Source organism: Brachycentrus maculatus, unplaced genomic scaffold, assembly GCF_059751285.1.
Source record: "Brachycentrus maculatus isolate JH-2025_06_01 unplaced genomic scaffold, ASM5975128v1 h1tg000305l, whole genome shotgun sequence".
NCBI lineage: Eukaryota > Metazoa > Arthropoda > Insecta > Trichoptera > Brachycentridae > Brachycentrus > Brachycentrus maculatus.
In genome coordinates this window covers 758,889-783,240 of record NW_028281055.1, presented here as the reverse complement: position 1 = coordinate 783,240, position 24,352 = coordinate 758,889, and the positions used below count along the sequence as shown (strand labels likewise).

Genomic DNA, 24,352 nt, shown 5'->3' with positions numbered 1-24,352 from the left:
AATGTTATATAAAATGATTTTAAGCAATATTTTACTGCTATTAATGCATGAAAGTACTTTCTAACTAACGAACCAACCATCAAGCCGCGTCTCTACAGGGGTAGGCAGAGAGAAAAGAATGCCGCACCAATCTGCATTTGCAAACAATATTCGCCTCTTCCAGATTCATGCATCTTCTCATACATACACGCCGATTATTCCGACTCCTGACCTGACCATTTTCAAATATTTGAAGAACTTGATGATACCAAGAGTTGTTTGGTTGTCCTTGCTTCTATTATTAACTATATTCGCCATTTATCAAACAAGTGTCTTTCCTTTTTGTAGGTAGCATATGTATATATGTTGATACCTTTTTTCATTATATCAGAGCCTGGCAAGGGCTGTTAATTACTAGAAGCCTGATATATACAAGGGTTTACTTACCGCCCTTCAAAAATTTCAGCCCTACGAAAATCAACCTTATTTTGCGTCCCTGACGATTTGTGATGCATGATAATGTTGGAAATATTCTAAAATTAGTAGATAATATTGTATAAAGTACTTATTCACTCTGTAAAGGGTTATTTGTAATTTGGTTTATTGATTTTGAATTAAAGTTTTACTTGTTTTTTATTTTAATTTTAATTTTAACTGACTTGTTTGCAAAAAAGATTGTAAGGAAAGGGAAGGTTAATGAGAAAAATACATCTCAAACAAACAGACAATTTTTTTAAAGTTTATTTTGCAATTGGTGGGAATCGAACCCACGACGCATGTTTCGCGGTCGAGCATCTACACAACTATGCCACGGCGCCTGTCAAACCACCACTATACCACTTTTTCTTAAAATATATTATGACATGTGATTCGATGCATTTCACATCATTTTTTAACACCGTACAACGTAAATAATGGTATTCACCAAGTGAAACTTACATAAAAAATAGATTATTATTAACTAAAAGTAATTAGAGAATTTATTTACGAAATAAGCACATTGATTTAGGACATCGCAAAAGATGTTAATGGGAAAATGCTGTCATACCGCTTTCGTTTTTTCTTAGAAGGAGGTATTGTTTTTTTCCAGATACTGACTCAAGTGATAAAATATCCTGAAGAATAACGAGTGATAATTATTTGTTCGGTGTTTTTTTCGTATTCAATTATTTTTTATTGAATTGGCATTAATTTCATGAAATAACGTGATCATTTTAATTAAAATATGAAACAATTATATAAAACCACTTTTTGAGTATATTATTTTTGTCCAAATAACTCTTATGATATTATATCCTGTAAAATAGCAAGTGATAATTATTTATAAGGTATTTTTTTCGGCGTTAATGTCCTGTAACGTGAAATACAGCAGTGGCTAAAGCATAATAAGGATTAACATATTTAACAGGGTTCAACTACTCCTGTTCTATGGATCTTGTCTTGTGTTATTTATGCTAATTTCCTCAATCTTCATTAAGACAGTCGACCCTCATATTTTCTGACCTTTTTCATTATGGCAAGTTACGGAACCGTGCGATAAATAAAGCAAATACCACAATACACACACACACACACATACATACACACACACAAACATATGTATTTGTAGATTTTGCATAAACTTGGTAAACTTACATGATAATTTAAAAATGAAAATTAATAAGGCAGGCGCCGAGCCATGAAGTAGTTGAGTAGACGCTCGACTACGAAATTGGAGTAGCGGGTTCGATTCCGGGATTTTACGCATTTGCCTTGCGCACATCCCTACTATTCTACGTGCTGACAAGCCTCTAAAAGTAGAGGGTTTGCGGGTTATTCCTTTAATGTTATATACCATATATATATATATATATATATATATATATATATATATATATATATATATATATATATATATATATATATATATATATATATATATAATATATATATATATATATATATATATATATATATATATATATTTATATATATATATATATATATATAAATATATATATATATATATATATATATATATATATATATATATATATATATATATATATATATATATATATATATATATATATATATATATATATATATATATATATATATATATATATATATATATATATATATATATATATATATATATATATATATATATATTATGCGTATGTGTGGGTATTTATTATACTCAACGATTAAATAACCAACGAACAATAATGATTCATTTGCATTTTCCTACGAGAATAATACCCCAATCATTTCTTTTCACTGCTTTTTTCAACTCGGTTTCGACAAGCATCTTGTCATCTTCAGGGTTAGATATGTACTGAATTTAAAACAGAAAAATAATCATAGTAAAGTGATTGAGCGTGAAAGTAAGCGAGAAGGGACGAAAAGTAGAGTTTTGGTTATTATTATTTCTTTCAATTAGGAAAATATTTCAAATATAATAAAATGTATTAAAAATAAATATCAAGCCACTTATTGAACTGTATACTATGCAACAGATCTTTTTAGGTAAAACCTGAAGGTTTTTTCTCCATTTGAAAAATTTTTAGGATAATAAAAAAAAATGAACAATACATTTTCTTCAAAATGCAAAAACAACACTTTCTGCCCTGTGGGGGGTAAATATTAAGTTAAAAATATGCCGCTTTTGCTGGGATATAGTACATTTTTCGGGCATTCCGAAAACATGCACAATTGAAAATTGACGATTTTTGATATATGACGTCGTTGAAAGGAGTGAGCGATATTATAGATACATCTTATAACATCTTGTATTCCGTCTTATTAATTTTTAATTTAATTTTTTAAATGGCTGTATAATGTACAACATTTGGAATGTGTCTAATTACATGTTCACAAATATGGATTATCTCCAATTATTGAAATGTTTAAAAAATGTTCTAGTTTTATTTTTTGAAGTGTAGGTATTTATCTCATCGAAATCCGTGTAAAAAAATCACTGTTTGCATTTTGAATGTCGTACTAAAGGATACAATTAAAATCACTTGTAACCGAGTTATGGCTTAAGATACATAGAGTATCTAATATTTACATATTTTAAATTTAATCAAACTGCATTTGCAAAACTTAACCAAGTCTATTAAGTTACAATCGAAACTTTCGAAATCTTCTCAAATTACGTTGCTTATAATCCACAACCCTTAACGTCATATAATGATTGCAGTCAAAGTGCTTTACATTGTTTTTAATGATCCCCGTCTTCATCCGGGAAGGAGCTAAAGGCAATTCCTCTTAATAAAGAAACCTTGTAACGCAACGCAGTAACCCGAACTAGCCCTTATTGCTTCTAAGGGGTAGTAAATCTACCAGGAGCACAGAAGAGAGAAAGATACTGTATACAAATGCCATTGCCAAACGTTTTATGTCTTCTACCATGTTGGAAATAAAAGTCATTTGGGGTACCGTGTTTCTGGGAAAATATGACCGTAACGCAACTTTAACTTTAAGGAATATACTATTTACAAGCATTTTTATAAAACTTTATAGTTTTCACTTTTTAAAATATTCTGAAAATAGGTTTAAAGGTTTTTACGTAACAATTATGTATTTTTTTTTAAATGTACCCGTATCACACGTAATCGTTACTTTTTGTGAAATAATTTTGAGAAAAAATGTATGTATAAATACACTCTAAATAACTCTCTATAAAAGTGATAACGCTTCTATTTTCTACATGAAACAAATATGATATTTTGAATTTCTTACAGTTCGAATGACCTAGCATTGGCTAGTTTAAGTGATTATAATATTATTGAATATCCATACTGCATTTCATTTTGATAGTAATTTATATAATAGTAGGAATAATCGGCAGATATGTAAATGCAGAGATTCATGAATGTGAGTAAATACAGAGTGGTGTGACATTCTTTTCTTTCTGCCTACCACTGGGGAAAAGCGATGTGATGGTTAGTTAATTAACAATTACATTGATATTCGTTTGATAATGCCCTAACAATGCGAAACAATTGTCGCAATATAATTTTTTATGTGTCTTTGTTAATAAAATAAAACTTAGTAGACTCAAAAAATCTGTGTTTGATTTAAAATTAATACATAAATTAAAATGGAGTTCTACAAATTAAACACCGAATCAATAAATAATTTACAATCAGTTTATTTCCTAAAAATGATTATACGTATAGTTTAAAATGAAACATGTTTTCAAATCTTTTCAAACCTTTGAGGTTTATTCAGGCTTTGAATGGTTGACGTCACAGCGGGAGGAATACTAAAGTTCACGTAGAGTCTTAATTGCATTTTCTTCGCTTAAAACTAATTGACGACAATCTTAATCCCTTACCTTAAACCTTTCCTAGTCATTACGTTACCAGAACTTGAATTCTAATAGATTTTCTAAGACTTACGTTAATTGTGTGTAGTACAGGAATACATTCAAATTTATTTATATATTTAAACTTATAGTTTACTTCTCTATTCAACCCTTATCCGCACCCAATGGTAAATTGAACACTGCATAGTTTTGACAAAGTATAAACTTTATATTCGATTGAATTGAATAAACATACTAATACATAGTAATAATGTTATCCCTATGTCTTTTTCTTCCTGGATTCATCCCAACTTACGTCTTTGTAGACTATTGGGGTCAGCTTTCCTTATCCTCAGGTTTTAGGTCCTTCAATCATGGACATCGTCACTTAGGCCATGCATTCAAATCATTTTTGTTCTGTAGCAACGATGAATTCTTTGGTCTTCCTCTTTTTTGAGGAAAACCCATAACGATTGCTTGGTTTACAATATATTCAGGTTCTGGGTCTTTAAATAAAAATAAAATTTATATATTTTTTATTAAATCAGATTTCGTTAACCATTCAACAGATTAATGCGACACACAAAACAATTTTTAGAAATCCTTAATATTATTTATATGAAAAATCATAAAAACCAACATTTTGAAGCCATAGAAATTCATTAAAATAAACATAATAATAAACTCATTATAAACAATATGAAAATAACTAAAGCCTCTTTTCGATTGTCTGAAAAATTATAAATATAGAATCAGCTCCTACCCCCCTTTTCACCCTTCAACGTCCCAAGGACAGAACCCTAAAATTTAGGCCTAGCTTCACATGCCGCTCACTCCTTACAACAACGTCATATATCAAAAATCGTCAATTTTCAGTTATGCATGTTTTGGAATGCCCAGAAAATGTACTATATCTCCGAATAAGTGGCATATTTTTAACTTAATATTTACCCGCTACAGGTAAAAAAGTGTTTTTGCATTGTGAAGAAAGGTAAAATCATTTATTTAAATGTACAAAAAAAAAATTAAATGGAAAAAAACATTCTGATTTTACTTAAAAAGATCTGTTGTACAGTAAAAAGGTTCAATGAGTGGCTTGATATTTATTTTTAAAACATTTTATTTTATTTTTAAACTTTAAGAACAATCTCCTAAAAAACCAAGTTTTTTTTATGCATGACGTTGTTAAAAGGAGTGAGTGATATGGCATTTGAAAACCATGCGGAAAGCATAGAAACAAATATCAAAAGAGATTTTAAGAAATCATAACATTTACGAAGTGAAACTTAAATTCCGCCTCCGTAGTGTAATGGTCAGCATGCTCGCCTACCGTTCTGGACGTCCCGGGTTCGATTCCCAAGGGGGGTAAAATAAATATCAGTGATATTTTCACTGTAATATTTTTTCAATATTACCCTGGACTGGTAGACCTGAAGCGGAGGGCTGATCACCTTTCCTCCATGTGTAAACGATCAAGATAACACTGCGTTTATATGACGTAGTGCCCTATGCACCATTGGGTGCGGATAAGGGTTTTATTATTATTGTTATTAAAACTTAAATTAGATATTACCAAAAAATGACTGCCGAATCAATAAAGGAATAAATGAAACAAATGTTATAAAGAATGTAACATAGAACGTTTTCAACCACTTGTATTAAAATGAAATAAATTATTTTTTTAGATTTGATTATCTTACAAAAAGGCCCTTCATGACGTTGTAATATTGCTCGTATTATACAAACAATAAATCTTCAATCGGAAAATAGGGTCGGGGTTTCATAAATCCATGTGTCCATTTTTATATGATGTATCCGTTTTCTATTATTTGGCATCTGTGCTGATCGAACAGTACGATGAATTTTCTACCGAAAGAATACCAAACGTAAATAAAATTTATGTATGAAAAGTAAACAATTGTATAAGACCAGTTTTTGAGTTTATTAATGTTAGCACGACTAGTTTCAAGAACAGCTAAAGTTCTTATTAACAGGTGAAAATACAAACAAACAAGTAATAAATAATTAAGGTAGTAGCAGAAGTTGGTGCAGTTATAACTGAAGGTGTTAGGTTAGGGGGTTAAGTTAGGTTTAACGGGAATATTTAAGAGCAAGCTTTGATGCAAGTATTTTTTTTTTAAATTTTAATATCGTAAGCTAAAAAAAGGTAATACTTTTTTGACATCTCATCAAAGATGAAGAATATGGATTTCTGGGCATTTACGGGGCTGACCGGTTTAAGTTAACACTTTACACATGTGTAACAATAAATAATATGAACACACTTAAAATGCTGTAAAAATTAAATGAAGTTCAACCAATACAACATACAATGTTATATAAAATATTTAATACCTTATAATAATGTGATATTATGACTAAACTTCATGGACTTACCAAGGCCCTTTTAATTATTTATATAATAACTAACTAACTCATTTTTATATCGTTTCCACGTAGAGGTAAGCAGAGGGAATAGAATAATACACCAATCTTTATTTACTAACAATCTTCGCCCTTTATCCCTTTCAGGTATTTGACATACATATTCTCATATTTTCCTCAGTCTAATTCAGCTTCAATATCTAACTACATTTGTCTCATTATTTTTTTTATTGTTTTTATCTTTGCTCATTTTATTCACATACCCAAACCATCTCAAAACATCTTTTATTTTACCGACCTTGCATTTTCTAGTATTTTGCCCGACGATTGCATTTCAACTGTAATCAGTCTGATTCCATCATTTTTTGTCAACTTCATGCTTCAGATCCATACATCAGGGTTGTAAAATTATGATTACTGAGAATTGCATAGTATTTTTAAGTTAAATTATTTTCTACATATACAAACCTTGGCATTTTCAAGATACAAAAAACAAAGCAAAATAACCACATTTCTTATTTATATACATTCTTACTAACTTGGACATAAACGTAGGTAAGGAATTTTATTTATCTATCATAAAATACGAGAATACCTGTGTTCCGACTCTTTGGTACACATTAATATCCCAATATCGTCCGACAGAAGTCCCAAGATAATCAGTAGCCCTGACGTACATACGTAATATTACATAATTCACGTATCACGTATATAAAGCGTACGAATTTTCTGGTCTTTTGCGCTAGAACCTTTTTTCCTCTTTTCCACGAATCGCCCAGAGAAAAATATTATTATCCTTGTTAAAACCATTCCATGGCTGCTTGTTATTCAGTATGCTGTCAGGTGCTGTAAGGACCTTCCAATATGATTTTCTCCTTCTAGGTTTTAGAACTTAATTTAGAAAAATGAGAGAATTCTTCTCGCCTTTGCTTCTATCTAAAAGCTGGTGCTTCTGTCCATACTTTGATATTCTTGGCATTTTTCAGTGTTGTTTTACCCCATCTTAACCTTCAGTAATATAAAACAAAAATAAAACACTTATATTACGTGTCAAAAATCGAAAGAATTCTGACAGGTAATTTATTGATGTATTTTTTTATTATAAGCAAGCACCGTATATATATTTATTTTATATATTTAAATCATACACTGATTAAGTCTTTTATTTAAAAAAAATCTTTGTACACATAATAACAATTATTTTTTTTTATTTTTATACAAATGTCAAATCGTATTTTTTTTTTCAATTTTAACGACTTGATGATGGAATGATTTTCCGATACTGGTAGTCACAAATAAGTTTTAAAAAATGGTATTATACAAAGTGAGCAATGGATGGTAAGGAGAGTATTTTATTACCACTCCACAAAGTTATCAACGCTTTTAAAATACAAAATATAATAACAATTCACAATAATGTGCTTACACTGGGGTTATATATATATATATATATATATATATTTTTAAATCTTTTTCATACGGTTTACACATATTCATTAATATTATGTTGCTGTTTCTATTGTTATTTAATTTATTTTTTTGGTTGACAATGCTTAAAATTACGTTCATACTAATGTGAATATTGTATTTCTTTACATAAGCTTTCTTTACAGGATTTTTTGTATACATCATGAAATAATGAGAAGTGAAATAATAAAAAAAGTTGCTGAAATAAGTATTGTCCGCCTCCGTAGTGTAATGGTCAGCACACTCGGCTACCGTTCTGGAGTTATATTTATTTTACCCCCCTTGGGAATCGGGTTCGATTCCCAAGGGGGGTAAAATAAATATAAACGATTTTTTCACTGTAATATTTATTCAATATTACCATGGACTGGTACCTGGAGCGGAGGGCTGATCACATTTCCTTCATGTGTAAACGATCGAGATAACACTGCGATTATGGTATATGACACAGTGCCCTATGCACCATTGGGGTGCAGATAAGGGTTTTATTATTTTATTATTTTTATACATTTTTTCTCTTAATAAAGTTTAGCGACTCGCTCTCTCATACTACCATGTTAGGATCACATAACTTGATCCTCGTAGTAAGTTTTGTAATCCACAGACATGTAGAAATCTACCCGCGGACTAAATTTCTAGATATCTAAGTTACTATTGCAAGTCGACCTCCAAAAAGCGAGAAACTTGCACTTACCCAAGACTATACCCTTCAAACCCCAATATCCCAACACTCGTTGCGTTAGCGATATCGTTTTTTTTGCAAATGGCGTGCGATATATCCGTTTTAGTGCGTCATTCATAACTTTCGGCAAGCGTATTTACTAAATATTTGAAACGCTCATACATCTGAACGCGTGCCGTTGACACAAATCCAATAAATAATATAAATATACGCAATGTCTGTTTTAAACTACATCCAAGATTCGAAATATAACTTTTTTCTTCGTAACTTTTAATACAGGAATTGTTTAAATTTATATGAATTTATAGTATGCATTCATATTATTGACATAAACACACACACACACATAAACACACATATCGCTCACTCCTTTCAAGAACGTCATAAATCAAAAATCGTCAGTTTTCAGTTGTGCATGTTTTCGGAATGCCCAGAAAATGTACTTTATCCCAGCAAAAAAGGCATATTATTAATTTATTATTAGATTAAAACCAATATTTTTAGCTTTTCCACTTTTTTTATTTGACCAGCGACCGGGTTTCGTCGTTACCGACATCATCAGACTGGTCTGATGATGTCGGTAACGACGTCTGATGATCCCAGTCTGATGATGTCGGTAACGACGAAACCCGGTCGCTGGTCAAATAAAAAAAGTGGAAAAGCTAAAAATATTGGTTTTAATCTAATAATAAATTAAAAATGCAATTCCATCACGAAGTGTCAGTGGATAATATAAAGCATATTTTTAACTTAATATTTACCCGCTACAGGGCAGAAAGTGTTGTTTTTGCATTTTGAAGAAAAGGTATTGTTTAATTATTTTTTTTAAATATACTAAATATTTTTTAAATGGAGAAAAAACCTTCAGATTGTACCTAAAAAGATATGTTGCACAGTAAAAAGTTACATAAGTGGCTTGATATTTATTTTTAATGCATTGTGTTATATTTTTAAAGTCTAAAAACGTTCTTCTGAAATATTACGTTTTTTGATTTATGACGTTCTTGAAAGGAGTGAGCGATATATTTATTTTTATTTATTTATATATTCGTGCTCAGTGTAAGTATAATTCCACTTTTTCAATAAAATGTACAACATTTTACAAGTATTTCTTAAATCAGACACTGGGATTTTAACCCTTTGGATGATATATTAAGAAAATATCACACTTATAATAGCTGAGATGAAACATATATTACATTTTGACATCTCATCAAAGATAAAGAAGAATGGAAGTAAGGGTATTAAGAGGGGGTGTGACCTATCACAGGCTGAAAAAGTGATAACTTTTTACAGGTGTAACATTCGTCATTCTACCCATGATTGATTCAATTTTGGAACTCATAAATAAATGTAAAAATAAAACTGTGTTCACGGGCAGTATTTATGGTTGATTTGAGTAAGCTTTATAATGCGAGCTCCTTACCGAATTATTTTGCATACCGGGGGACGCCTAAAATATTATTTATTTTGACTAATAATTTTTCAAGTTAATTAATTTACAATATTTTGTGTTTATTATTAAGTTATCAGATATTTTATTTATTGTTTTGGCACTAACTTTGTGGTAAGATATGATGAGATATTAATCACAAATTACAGGATGTGTTATTTTATTTACAGATTTATTAATTAATTGATAAATTTACTGTTTATTGTTTTCTCAACAAAAAAAAACAAAATGTAAAAACTTATTTGTTAAGGTATCAAAATTGAATTTCAAATCATCTTAATATCAAATAAAGATTTCATATGAAAAAAATGTCATTTTTCATTATAAGGTCACATTAAAAAATATATAAAACCGAAAAAGATAAAAACATTCGCTTGTTCATATGATAAACCCATTAGTAACCAAATCATGTTTGTTGGTTTGCGGATTTAAACCACTGAAACTTTTTGGACAACATTTCTGAATGCCAGTGTAAATTCCTTTATCGCCATACTCCGCTGGAATTATGCAAATCGTTCTAGTAAAAATACCTGAAATGTGACGTAAATAAACAGTTTCAGCAACCGGAAGCCTGAAATATCCCGAGTGTCGTACAATTGTCGAGTCTCTCGTGAGATAATGTAAAACAACTATTTCACTGTACATTTCGATTTTAACTTACAAATTCCAGCAGAATTGAATGCATGAAGAATATGTAAGTGAGTAGGTTAATGTTAAAATTTAGTAATTATAAGGTTAAAATTTCTTTACCACCATAAATAGAAATATATTATAAATGTCATAAGTTTCAGTCACATATTAAAATAGTAAAATTACACCCCAGTAACTTGAGATTAGTAAAATGATCTAGGATATTCTAGAGACATTAAAATTTGCATAATTCAACCCGAAGTTTGAAGACGCAGTTATGAACATGCTCGTATAACTCGAATCCTAAAGCTAAATGTAATAATTAAGTTCTTATAGAATTTGTACGAAAGCTTAAACAGGATATTTTTAATGTTAAGATTAATTAGTGAAAACGTCGCGTGGCCTGACATAAGAAAATCGTAAATAACCCTGCGAAACTTTTCCTCCTGCAAATGAAAAATGTACACCGATATTGTTAAAGTTTGCCCAGTTTCCTTGGCGAATAATCGGCCTTAAATCTTCTCAGGGCAAGTAATTTGTTACATTGTCGAGAGATCTTTACTTACAGCAAATGACGTTACCTTGAGAGATACACAGTATACACACTCTACATCTGACAATAAAGTATTATATATTTGAAAATATAATGTATAAAACATTATTTTATCGATAAATCAGACACAAGATCGTTTAAATAAAAAAATAAATAAATACCTAGTGTATGAACCTCAAAATATTTCAAAAATACAATTTAATATTTTTTATTATTTCTTTTGAATAAGAATTTTGTAAAAAAGGTTTTTTTTTATCATTTAATTTTTGTGTAAAGTTTTTATTTGAACAAAATATAACGCATTGTAATTTAACGATTTTTTATTTTTCTCGATTTATACATAAATATTTACATAAATAAACTAATTTAATTAGTTACGTTATCAACAATCAAGTAACACTACGTTAACGCGATATAGTGCCCTTTGCACCATCGAGTCCTGATAAGGGTTAAAAAAAAGAAGGAGAAGATTATATAATTTAAGTAAAATGACATTTCGTTTGTTCGTTTCTAATAAAACTTATTTTCAATTTTACTTTATTCCAGCACAACTTTGACTTATAAAATTTATTTCTAATTTAAAATAAGCAAACACGGTAAAATACGTATATGGCGCTTGTTTATCGGGAAAAATAAAAAATAAAACATTTATATTATAATGAAATTCTCAAATAGGAATATCATCAAAAATTTAATTAATGATCTTTGATCTCATATGATTGAGATCGTTCCACCAATGATTATAACCACCCCACAATTATACTAGGCAAATTATGATTGGAAATACTCAAGCATAATTATTGAAATAAGATACATACGACAAAACCCCTTTTGTCTGGCTACGTTTTTTCTTTTTTTTTGTTGCATTTCACAATATAATATGATTACAAGTACGACAAAAAATTATATTAATACAAAAATAGACCCCACAAAGGTATGTCATGTGTTTGGGTTTACATTTCAAGTTATAATAAAGGGTGCTAGAAAAAATACAAAAAAATATAAAAAGAATTAAAGTGCTGATATAAACTACTAATATTTTATATTTGAATTAAATTAAACACTTGAATAATCCACTAAATTGAGTTTTATTTTTATTTACAAATAGTTTCGAAAACGACAATTGTTTTCATCTTCTGGTACAAATTGAAACTATCGAATCAAAATGTATTTAGGTGTATATAAAGGTTAATAAATATAGGTAGGGGAGGTTAAGGAACAACATTTTTTGTAAAAGGAAACATTGATAATAATGGTGACGTATTTTGAAACAGTATATTATTAATTATTGTTTTATCTGAATTTAACTTTTATGTATTTCTAAATTTTCTAAATTATTCATGACTTGACCTTTATTTGTAACAGAGTGTAATAATTTAAGTGTATGAGAGTCAAATGAGTAATTAGTTTCCATGATTTGATTTGCAAATTCCGAAAAATAGTTACTTGTTAGACCACGACGATGTTCTCTAATTCTACTTCTTAGACTTCTCGCAGTTTGGCCAATATATTTTTTATCGCAGTCACTAATATTTTACTAATATTTTATTTTAACCGAAAACAAAATACGAAACGATGAAAATTTTTAAAGTAAACAATAAGTATATCCTTAATGAGTTATTTATTGAAAGACAAAGCTTACTTATTTTTGAGTTAAATGAAATTTAATTTTTTATAAATGTTTATTAATTTGACTAATTATATTGTGTATTTTAATTTTCAGTCGCAGTAGCTGTGTCATTCTTCCTTTGTTGGGCTCCATTTCACGCACAGAGACTTCTAGCTGTATACGGAAAAAGTAGACAAGAACATAGCACAACATTTGTCGAGGTAAGCCCTGAAAGAGTATTTAATATTTAAGTACAGGTATGAATCTCCGAGAGGCCTTACCACTGCTGTTAATCCTTTTCTTTCTTAATTAATAGTACCCACTTTCCAGATCCTATTTCATTCTTTAAACAACAGAATTATCAACAAACCTATCCCACATCGTATCTGTGATAGTTGATAAGGAACTGTCGCCAGAGGTGGTATCATATGTGATAAAAATAGTGAAGAGAGGTGGTATCATATATGATAAAAATAGTGAGGAACATTGGTACCATAAACCAAGTTAGGACACAAAATGCCGAACGTCTTCTAGTGGAACGAAAGGTTTGTTGACAACAGTCAACAGTCCGGCTTCTGAGGTGTGGAACGTGGTTTCCTCTCAGCAATGAGCAAATGCTGAGAAATCCTTGATCGGCCCATACTAGATTATCGCTCCTGTTCCCAACACATATTAAAATAAAACATTTTTTTATTCAGAAAACAAAAATCCATTAAATGATCGAAAAAACCTTTACATAACAAGCAAGGTAAATAATAAATGCAACTCCCACTTTAAAAAAAAAAACAAAATACAATGAAAAAATACTTTTTTTTAACATGAAATATGGAAAAAAAACTTTTAATGTTTTTTGTAGATACTTTGTGAGATATTTTAATACCTTCAAATATTAAATAAAAATAAAATATTTGTTTTTAACCATTTTTATTCCAACCGGTTTGATAAATCACCTTGTCTTTTTTAATGATGGGTAGGTATAATAAAAAACAAAAAATTAAAAATATTCATAGGCAGGATGAAGAACTGTTTAAGTGGAGTTTGATCACTGCAAACCCAACTTAATTAAATTAATACTAAATTTAAGTATAAATCAGTCTGATAAAGAAACGGTTAGCTTCGAAACCGGTAGACATTATAATTAAGTTATAACAATTTTTTATAGTGATTTCAAAACAAAGTTACATTTTAATTATAAAATTGGAAATCACTTAGTTAGTGCCTCAGATATAAATTATAAAAAGTTTGTCTTTTATTTATTTAAAATACTATTATTTAAATTTATATATTTTGTTTATTTCTTTATTGTTATAAAATATAAAAGTATATTAGAGATTCAATTTTATTTCTAGCTTTGTCTACTTTTATTTCAATTCCATACGAATTTTAAATTCATTACAAATCTGAATGCAGCGGTTCGAATAGGTTAGTAAACACAAGCTGAAATTGTTGGAATTCGTTCAAAGGCATTGAAATTTTATCACGACCAGCGTTTGAACAGCAGCCACATACACGTTCAACAAGACAAGGACACTTCTGAAAAGAAAGTTTTAACTAATGTCACTTGTTTGAAATATTTCCTGGGAATGGAAATGTTTTCTAGATATATTAAATTCAGGATTTCAATTTTCAGTGGGATTTCCATGAAAAACATATGGTATAGCAAAGCGAAGCTTTTAACCGGTTGATGTTATTAAAATTTAATGAATAGTTAACGATTTGTTAATTTTTGATAAAAAGGATTCGTTACTAATTTCAATTATACATATTTTGCCGATTTTCATGAGATTCTTTTCATATTCGGTAATCCGATAACAGATTCATTCAATTCACAAATATTGATTTGGAAATGTGCCTACAATATTTTCAATGGCTGAAAAATAATTAAAATAACTAACTAACTAACTAACTAACCATAACGCCGCTTCCCCACAGGGGTAGGCAGAGAGAATAGAGCGCCACACCACTCTGTCCTTGCACACATTCTTCGCCTCTTCCACGTTCATGCATCTCCTCATACATACCCGCCGATTGTTACGATTCCTAACCTGACCACTTTTAAGTATTTGGCATACCTGATCGTGCCATGCTTTTTTCGGTCTTCCTCTGCTTCTTTTCCCACTAACATTTGCCTCATAAATTTGTTTTACCGTTCTTTCCTCACTCATTCGTTCTACATGTCCAAACCATCTCAACACACCTTTCTTAATTTTATCGATAATGCTTATCTCAGCTTTGCGTTCCTTCCTTATTTCACTATTCGCGCATCCATCATACATCATTTTGTCGCATATTCTTCTGAGAGATCGCATTTCGACTGCATTCAGTCTACTTTCAACCTTCTTTTGCCAACTCTATGTTTCACTTCCATACATTTGAGTTGGAACCAGGATAATTAAAATAAACGAATATAATAAAAATGTACAGTATACGAGTTCATCTTAAGAAAAAATACTTGTTTCATTATATATTATTAATGTCTCAAGATATACTAAACATCTTTTAAGGAAGAAGAATATGGAGTTCTGGTCATTAATAAGGCTTGTAACTTGTCATAGGCTAGTTTAAGTGATCACTTTATACTTACAGTATGAAACATTGATCATTCACGTAATTAATTAACATTGGAATCCTTTTGCAACCTACAAAACAAATGCAGCTATTGAAATACATTGTGTAATTAACTTCCAAGAAAACTTCAAAGGTAAAAATGGTGAATATTATCGAGTGAATAAAATGATCACTTAACCCAGGAAATGCCATAAAATACCCAGCATTCCACATTCCTTAATAAATATAATAAATTAAAATGATACTTCATACATATATTAAGATATATACCACAATATTTTTTTTAATGTAATATACTTACGAGAAAAAATAGTATCTAATAAAATCGTTTATATTTTACAGTACTTTTACACAAAAATTGTTAAAGGTTTTTATCTAACAATCTATTACACGAACAGAAAAATCTTATTCAATTTATTTAATATTATTCCTTTTCCATTTTCATAACGACCCTTCTTCACCCTTTAAGGTTTCGTAAGAAAACTATTCCGTATAATAAAATTAGGCCTTTTCTCCTTATATTTTGGCAGCATTACTAAACCTTTAATAAACCCTTTTTATTCCTATCACAACCAACATCCTAATAAACCTTACACTTCATTTTAATATTCCAATCCTTCTTGATAATAAAACCTTCAAATGTTAAGTATGTGATACCGTACAAGTACAAGATATTCAGAAATAATTTGATAAAAAAAAATCTTTTTTTCTTCTTCAAAATTCATACATCCAAATATTTCGACTCCGAACCAGACAATTTTCAAGTATTTTAATTACTTAATAATGTAAATTTTCTCTTATTAAACAGTATATTCGCATTATTAATTTATTTTCCGTTCTCTTTTCATTCATTTGATTCACATACCCAGATCATCACAACACACTTTTCTTAATTTTATCGCTAATGCTTATCTCAACCTTGCATTATTTCCTTATTTCACTATTTGAACACCAAAAACATGTCGTTTTACAGCACATTCATCTCAAGTTCTCCACCTCTGTTGAAATTTCTTTAATATGTAATGCTCGAATCCATTTAGTCCTCATAAATAATCAGTAAGTAAGATGAAGAAGAATATGGAATATGTATTTTTCATCTCACCAATAGATGTCTCTAGTGAAGTTCTAGTGATTCAAGAACAAGGTTTCAGAATTGGTTCATGTATAACTTCCAAGAATTTGAGTAGTGTGGTTGTCAATAATGGGTAGAATTGCTAAATGTTACACGTGAGTAAAGTGATCACTTAAACCAGCCTATGACTGTCGTCAGCCCCGTAAATGCCCAGACTTCCATATTCTTCTTCATCTTTGGTGAGATGTCACAAAATAATATGAAAATAACTCCTGTAATTGGAGATAATCCAGATTTTGTGAACAAGTATTTGGCCACACTCAAAATGTTGTAATTAAAATTATCGCCAAAGCGAAAAGATACCAGAAAAAAACTTTACTTAAATTATTAATCGTGTTCATTATATTAATTAATAATTATTAATATAATGTTAATTCTTATTTATTATAACATATATTTCATTTTTAATTCCACTCCACTCCACATGTCAAAATCATCTCATCATTCATTCATATTTTTTTTCGATGATGCTTATCTCAACCTTAGATTTTTTCCATATTTCACCATTCGAACATCTTCTTTATATACATTGGTTTGCTAATAATTTGTCAGATTAAGAGAGATCAAATTTTGACGGCATTCAGTCTACTTGCATCCGTCTTTTACTCCATGCATCACTTTCATATCCTAGTCATACAGGAGAGAGTGACCAAGTCCATTGTTTTACAAAAACGTGATTATTAACTATTTGATATCTTACTAGCTTAATATTGCCCTGAGAAAATCCCAAAGGATTTTAAACTTGGAAGTAAAATATATTGAATCGTTAAAATATGACTAACTGCATTGGTGCATATTTTCTTGCCAAGCAAAAGTGACTTAAATGGCCCTCCTGAGCATTTTACGTTTTGGTAGTTGATCACTTTCTCCTGTACGACTACGATATATTAAATTTAACGACCTTAATTAACAACATTTTGAGTGTGTCCAAATACTTGTTCACAAAATCTGGATTATCTAATATAAGAGTTTCTGCTTAAAAAAAAAAGCTTCTTTACATCTCACCAATAGATGTCTCTAGTAAAGTTCTAGTGATTCAAGAACAAGGTTTCTTAATTGGTTTACATATATAGAATTTCCGAGAATTTGAGTAGTGTGGTTGTCAATAGAATTGGTGAATGTTACACGTGTGTTAAGTGATCACTTAAACCAGCCGATGACGGTCGTCAGCCCCGTAAATGCCCAGACTTCCATATTCTTCTTCACCTTTGATGAGATGTCAAAAAATAATATGACCTAAATTAAGTTATTGAAATGTATAAATCAATTTAAACTGTAAAAATATACAATTATTATCAGTATCCTAAGAGTTACAGTTCCTCCCTTTCACTGATATTATGATCGTTTACAAAATTTTGGGAAATGTTATCATAAAATAATTGTTATTGAACTCTATGAGTGAATTTGAAAGTACTTAAACTAAAGTTTGGCTGCAAATCCGGAACTCAACCAAAGATATCTCCACTTTACGACTCTATTAGGCCTTGAAGTTGGCATATAATTTCCGCTAAATTAGCAGGTCATATGACCTACTTCGACCCGACTTCGAACATTCGAAGACGTGAAGAGAATTCATATTCCCATCAATTGGAAAATGAAGCCAAAAATTAAATGAACCGGTTTCAATAATTTTATAACCGGAATAATTGGGAAATTTTTCAAACAATTGGTTTGATTAATTGATTTTTTCACAAAATCAAAAATTTAGTATTATTTTATTAAATGGTTAGGTTTGATATTTGTCCGATAACGTGGCTAAATGTTGCAATGTAAACAGAAGGTTTTAGTTAATATTTATACTGGATATTTTAATACAATTTTTTTGCAACTGTTGAAAACTCCCTTATCATCAATTGGCCATCTAACTGTTGAACTATAACTTATCAGCTTCTTTGTAGGGGTAAGCAGGGAGGGTAGAATGCCACACCATTCTGTCTTTGTCAGTCATATATTGAATACGTCAATCCATACAAAACTAATAACTAACTAAGCATCACTCTAATTCACCGACATCTTCTTACATTATTTTCCTTTGTAAAAATATTTTAAAAACCTTTAATAATTTTGAAAGCTGTGCTTTGTAAAAAGAAAATTTGAGCTGGATTATGTATCCACCTGGTGTTAAATATATGAATTAATAACTCGTAAAGCTCGTGTAACAACCTAGAATTACCACGATACTCGTATATCAAACCCCACCCTAATTATTTTTTCAAGGGTCGATGCTCAGTGACCACTTTCCGGCATTCGCAGATATTAATGAATGAAATCCCAATAAATAACTGTAGCTTGTTTTATTACAAATTGCCACGATCTTTTTCATTTGTAATTTGCCATTGAATGCTTAGATTGGCTTGATACCAACGTTGATAATGGTTCAGATGGTAAATGTAATACTTGGATAGAATAACACTGCCAATTTTTATAAATAAAACAAAAACAAAAAATAAAACAGAATCGCAAAATTGTATTATGAAAATACATAAATATATATAAACATTTATATATATGAATAATTATATAAATATATATATATATATATATATATATATATATATATATATATATATATATATATATATATATATATATATATATATATATATATATATATATATATATATATATATATATATATATATATATATATATATATATATATATATATAAATATATGATAATGATTTTACATTTAATAATTTAATTACAAAAGAAACATTTAAATTTTTAAATATAAAGTAACTGAAGAAATAAAACAATTTTTTAAAATCAAGCTATTATACTTGCTTTTTTTCTACATCAATAGTGTTTGTGAAGCCTAATTGTTTTATGGTTAGTAAAAGTGTAGAAATGATAGTAAAAGTAACAATTTAAAGAAAAGTGTATTTGTTGTATGAAAAAAATCTAAATATTTACCGCTACTACCGATTTTTAATATTTATCAATGATCAAACAACCCGGATTTAATATTCCGTAAAATTCCAATTCATTCCATCGTAGGTACTTTATAATATGTACAAAGTTACTCAACAAACAGTGATTCTTTTCTTTAAATTTCTTCCATGACTTTGAAAATGATAATTTGAGAGAAAATATAAAAAAATATATATGACCTCATTGGTGCATTAGGCATCTTATCACATAAACGTGGTGTTATCTTAATCGTTAATTATTTGAAAGCGAAAAAACCAGTCCTACGCTACGTTTGTCCGTTAGATAAAATAATATGGTAATTCAATTACGAGTCAAACATTTTTTGAAATATATAACGTTGTCGGGACTCGATAGTATTTATATATTTTATTATTTTTTTATATACTTCTTCAATAATTCAAAATGAAACTTGACGAGAGAATCACTTTTCTTTTTGTTTTCGCCAACAATATGAATATTTTATTTATAAAATACGTAATAGAGAAACGCCAAGAAGGATGAGAGGTCCTTGAAATGATATAGCGATTGCTGCATTGACGTTTTATTTGTTTGTTTGTTTTTATTCATTATTTATTCAGTATGTGTAAACACCATAATATAAATATCCATATTGAAATATTTTACAGATTTTTGTATTAAAAACATCCATATAAATTCAACGAAATGCGTTTCTATCGCGTTTTTACATATTTTTATATAATATTTTTATTAAATACTAAATTACTTTATATCTCCTTTAAAACTTTACTCATCTGGTCAACTCACTAATTCAACAAACTTAACTCACTGAATCGTTTATAAAAAGTGTTATCTAGATCGTTAAATATACTATGGAAAAGTAATTCGCCCCGCGCTTGAGGAACTAGTATTAAATAAATACAAATTAGAATCAAAACTCACTTATATTTATTTTCACTTATATTTCCCCAGCACCGTACTCAACGCACTATTCACTACACTACACGGCTGTCCAAATTTAAAACACAGTAAGGGACATTTTTTTGTAGTAGGTTTTTTTTGCATTTTTGGATTAAGTAGAGTCTACTTAGTCCATAAATACAAAAAAAACGTACTACAAAAAAATGTCCCTTACTGTGTTTTAAATTTGGACAGCCGTATAGAGGCGGATACATATGATTTTATATTTTTTAAATTTATTTCTTTAAATCTATTTTGATACGTACATATGTTCGATGTATTCCGCATCTTTTTCAAACACCGTGATGACGATGAGGAATGCATTGAAACACGTGTCACAATAGATTTTAAGAAATAGCTGTATTTACCAAGTATAATATAAATAAATAAACATGGATAATTCCACAAAGTTCCCGCCAAATCAATTATTGACATGATGTAATAATTTTAATATATATTTTAATTCATTTAATTTATTTGAAAAATGCATTTTTTCAAAAATTTCTACACCAGTCAATTTACCCTCAAAAAAAGCATTCGCTGCAAAATGTATTAACTATTCAAAATATACAACTATTCAAGGTTATTTCTAAACAACATACAGTGCAAAAATTATATCCCAACATTCTCAGTTCCTGAAAGCTTTTCATTCATTACTAAACTTATATTTTTTGTTTTCAGGTTTACAGGATCCTGACCTACTTATCTGGGGTGCTGTACTTCTTGTCAACAACCATAAATCCCTTCCTGTACAACATCATGTCGAATAAGTTCAGGGAGGCTTTCAAGGTATGCACAAAATCTTAAAAATTCATCCCCCGCTCGCGTGAGTTGTAGCCGTTACGTAAACAAAGCAATTAATTTAGTTTATTTTGCGTGATTTTATTTTTATTTTATGCAAGAAGTTTATCATTTTAGAGAATTTATGGCGAGTATTTTTCTCCCAGACTAAAAATGTTTTGTTTTTATACGAGCATTTTTTTCGTAGACGTAATGTATGATACAAAATTTGAAATGGTATGGGATTTTTTTATTATATTTTTTACATAAACCTTTGTTTATTTATGGTACATTGATTAAGGAATCATGGTCGATTTCAAGTTGGGTCTGCAATAAGATTTTTTTAATAAAAAAAGAGAAATATATGTGTTTGCACAAATATTTTATTTTCAAACTATTTCTGTAAGCCTTATCGGCTCATTATTAGAAATAGGTATCAAATTTTGATAGAGTTAGGTTCGAACCGAAAAATTCTGACTCAACCGCAACACTGACCGCGGGACCACAACCCGACACCTACTTGAAAGATCGTGAGGCCTGTCGATATACAAATCATAGTTGTCATCTCTTTTGAGATATAAATAAAATCTTTATTATCTGAAAATTAAATACGACAATTTGTTGAATAAAAGAAGCCAAAGTTTTGCTCAAATATAACAGTAATTCAACATCAATACCAAAGAAAGTACAAATTTGCGTATTTTCGTCAGAATAAAATTTAGACAAAAAACAAGTTTCAAGTATTTTGGTATTTATACTCCTTCTTTCGATACCTACAAGGGTTGATTGTTTTGACTCCAACTTTGGCTTCTAACTCTTGGCTTGTTTAAGAAGGGAAAGTTTATATTGGTTCTCTTCCGCAGTTTACTTTCGATAAAGTATTTATTTTCCTACGCAAACTTATGTTTATGTACATGACCAAAACTTGGAGCAATTATATATCAACTTGCCGAAACTGTGAGCAAACAACTAACTACCAATTAATTCATGCCAAGGCTAAAAGGTGTGTCAAATAGTTGACAAACTGTTAATTAAGTGATATTTGTTATTGAAATTCGTTATTTATTGAATATTGTGAAAAAAATAACTGGTCATATTTTTTTATTTGTTTAGGAGCTATATAGCTTGTACATAAAAAATAAAAACAATTTGATTGACAATGATACAAGCACATTAAATAATTACACATATATGTTATGAAAACATGAATTAGATTTCAGTTTTATACTGACATTTCGTGGTGGAACTGCATTTTATAGAATAAAATAACAACTATGTAACTTTTTCAACATGAATTTTATTTGACCAGCATTATCAGACTGGTCTAGTCTAGTCACCAATAACTTAAATTATAAACCGCATAAAAATACTCCTTCATAAAAATTGAGACATTTTTAATATTGACATATCATCCACAGGGTGAATAATCGATTATCTGCATAAAAAAATCATTTGTTTAAACAAAAAAAAAAAATTATATCCGTATAACGTTTAAAACATTAGTTAAAGTGACAAAGTGTAATGAATTAAAGATAATAATGTAAATATCTTCTTTATTCATAAGTTTCTCTATTTTTGGTATTTCTCCTCTATTTTCCTTCCCATGTATCACTTATGTATTCTCCACTTTACTAACGTCATAAATATCCCTTCTATTTGCTCATAAATTCCACCCTTCTTCCAGATTTGTAGCACAGGACTTGCTTTCATTAAATTATTTGATCAAGTTAATACTGTATCAATCTGGTGCAGTGGCCTTTGAGCCATTTAGGGTAAAATGAGAACTAAAAATAACTAAGAATAATAAAAAACTACTTTGTTTTTAACCACTTTTTATTTGTATTTTCCTCCAACAGGTTTCGTCAAAAACCTTGTTATCATCAGGATTGCACATGAACTAACCCTAAAACATTTAAAAATTCAAGTTAAGTAAGTGAGTAATTAAGTAAGGTTTCTTTTCGAAACCAGTTGGAGAAAAGTACCAATAAAAGTGGTTAAAAACAAAGTAGTTTTATTTTATAAAATGTTCCACCAATTATCAGGAAAAACATTAAAAAAAAAAAGTGAAAGCAGAACATGTATGTTTCGTTAAAATATTAACTACGGTACATCATATACTGCCCGCATGAGGAAAAGAGGGTATCAAAAAATATGTTAATTTTTATATGCCTATTTCTCCCTACGATAAAAAATGTATTAAACTAGAATATAATAAATTTATAACCAGCACGTGAAAATATTATTAATTGAAAAATATATCTTCATAACAGTTTACTTTCCAATAAAACGCCTCGTTAAGCTTTCCCTTATTTAAAGACACCATGCACGATTCATTTTTGATAAATCAAGATTTTGACTTATTTTATTTTGATTTATTTTTGACGCATATTCAAATGGGTGTTCACATAAATGGATAAATGCTTTTAATATTCAAAATATTTTGAGTTTAGTGCTGAAATTTTGACGCATATTCAAATGGGTGTTCACATAAATGGACAAATGCTTTTGATATTCAAAATATTTTGAGTTTAGTACTGAAATTTTGTTTCTTACAGTTAAAAATACAATATTTGTTTGAAAAAATGAAAGGCTGTAAAAATAGAAATCTTTATATTAAATACAATTAATCGTTTATACCTACATTTACATAAAAATAATCCAATATTTTTAAGTTAAACCATTTTAGTGTATTTCTATGTTATCGAAGTCACGTTTAATTTTATTTTTACATTTTATACAATGAAAACATTTTTTTTTTCATATAATGATTTTTTTTTCTTTCAGAATTTGTTAATAAATTCAAAAATTATTATTATTAATTTCAATTCATTCTCGATTTGAGTGAAATATTTTTATTGTAATCTATTTTCCATTGCTTTGGCAATACCTGCTTCCAGTTATTTGACGAGGAATGTTTAATGTATGAAATTAGGCGTTAAAGATAAAGATCTCAAAAGAGATAAAG

At 29.0% G+C, this 24,352-nt stretch overlaps 1 protein-coding gene across 1 annotated transcript in view; it reads left to right on the top strand.

Annotated features, from left to right (window-relative positions):
- LOC148304779 (pyrokinin-1 receptor-like) overlaps positions 1-24,352 on the top strand; it is an 82,256-nt gene that overhangs the window by 23,953 nt on the left and 33,951 nt on the right. The window contains exons 2-3 of the mRNA XM_088267777.1: positions 13,170-13,276; positions 21,289-21,396. Coding sequence (XP_088123903.1) covers positions 13,170-13,276; positions 21,289-21,396 — 215 coding nt within the window. The remainder of the gene's footprint in view (positions 1-13,169; positions 13,277-21,288; positions 21,397-24,352) is intronic.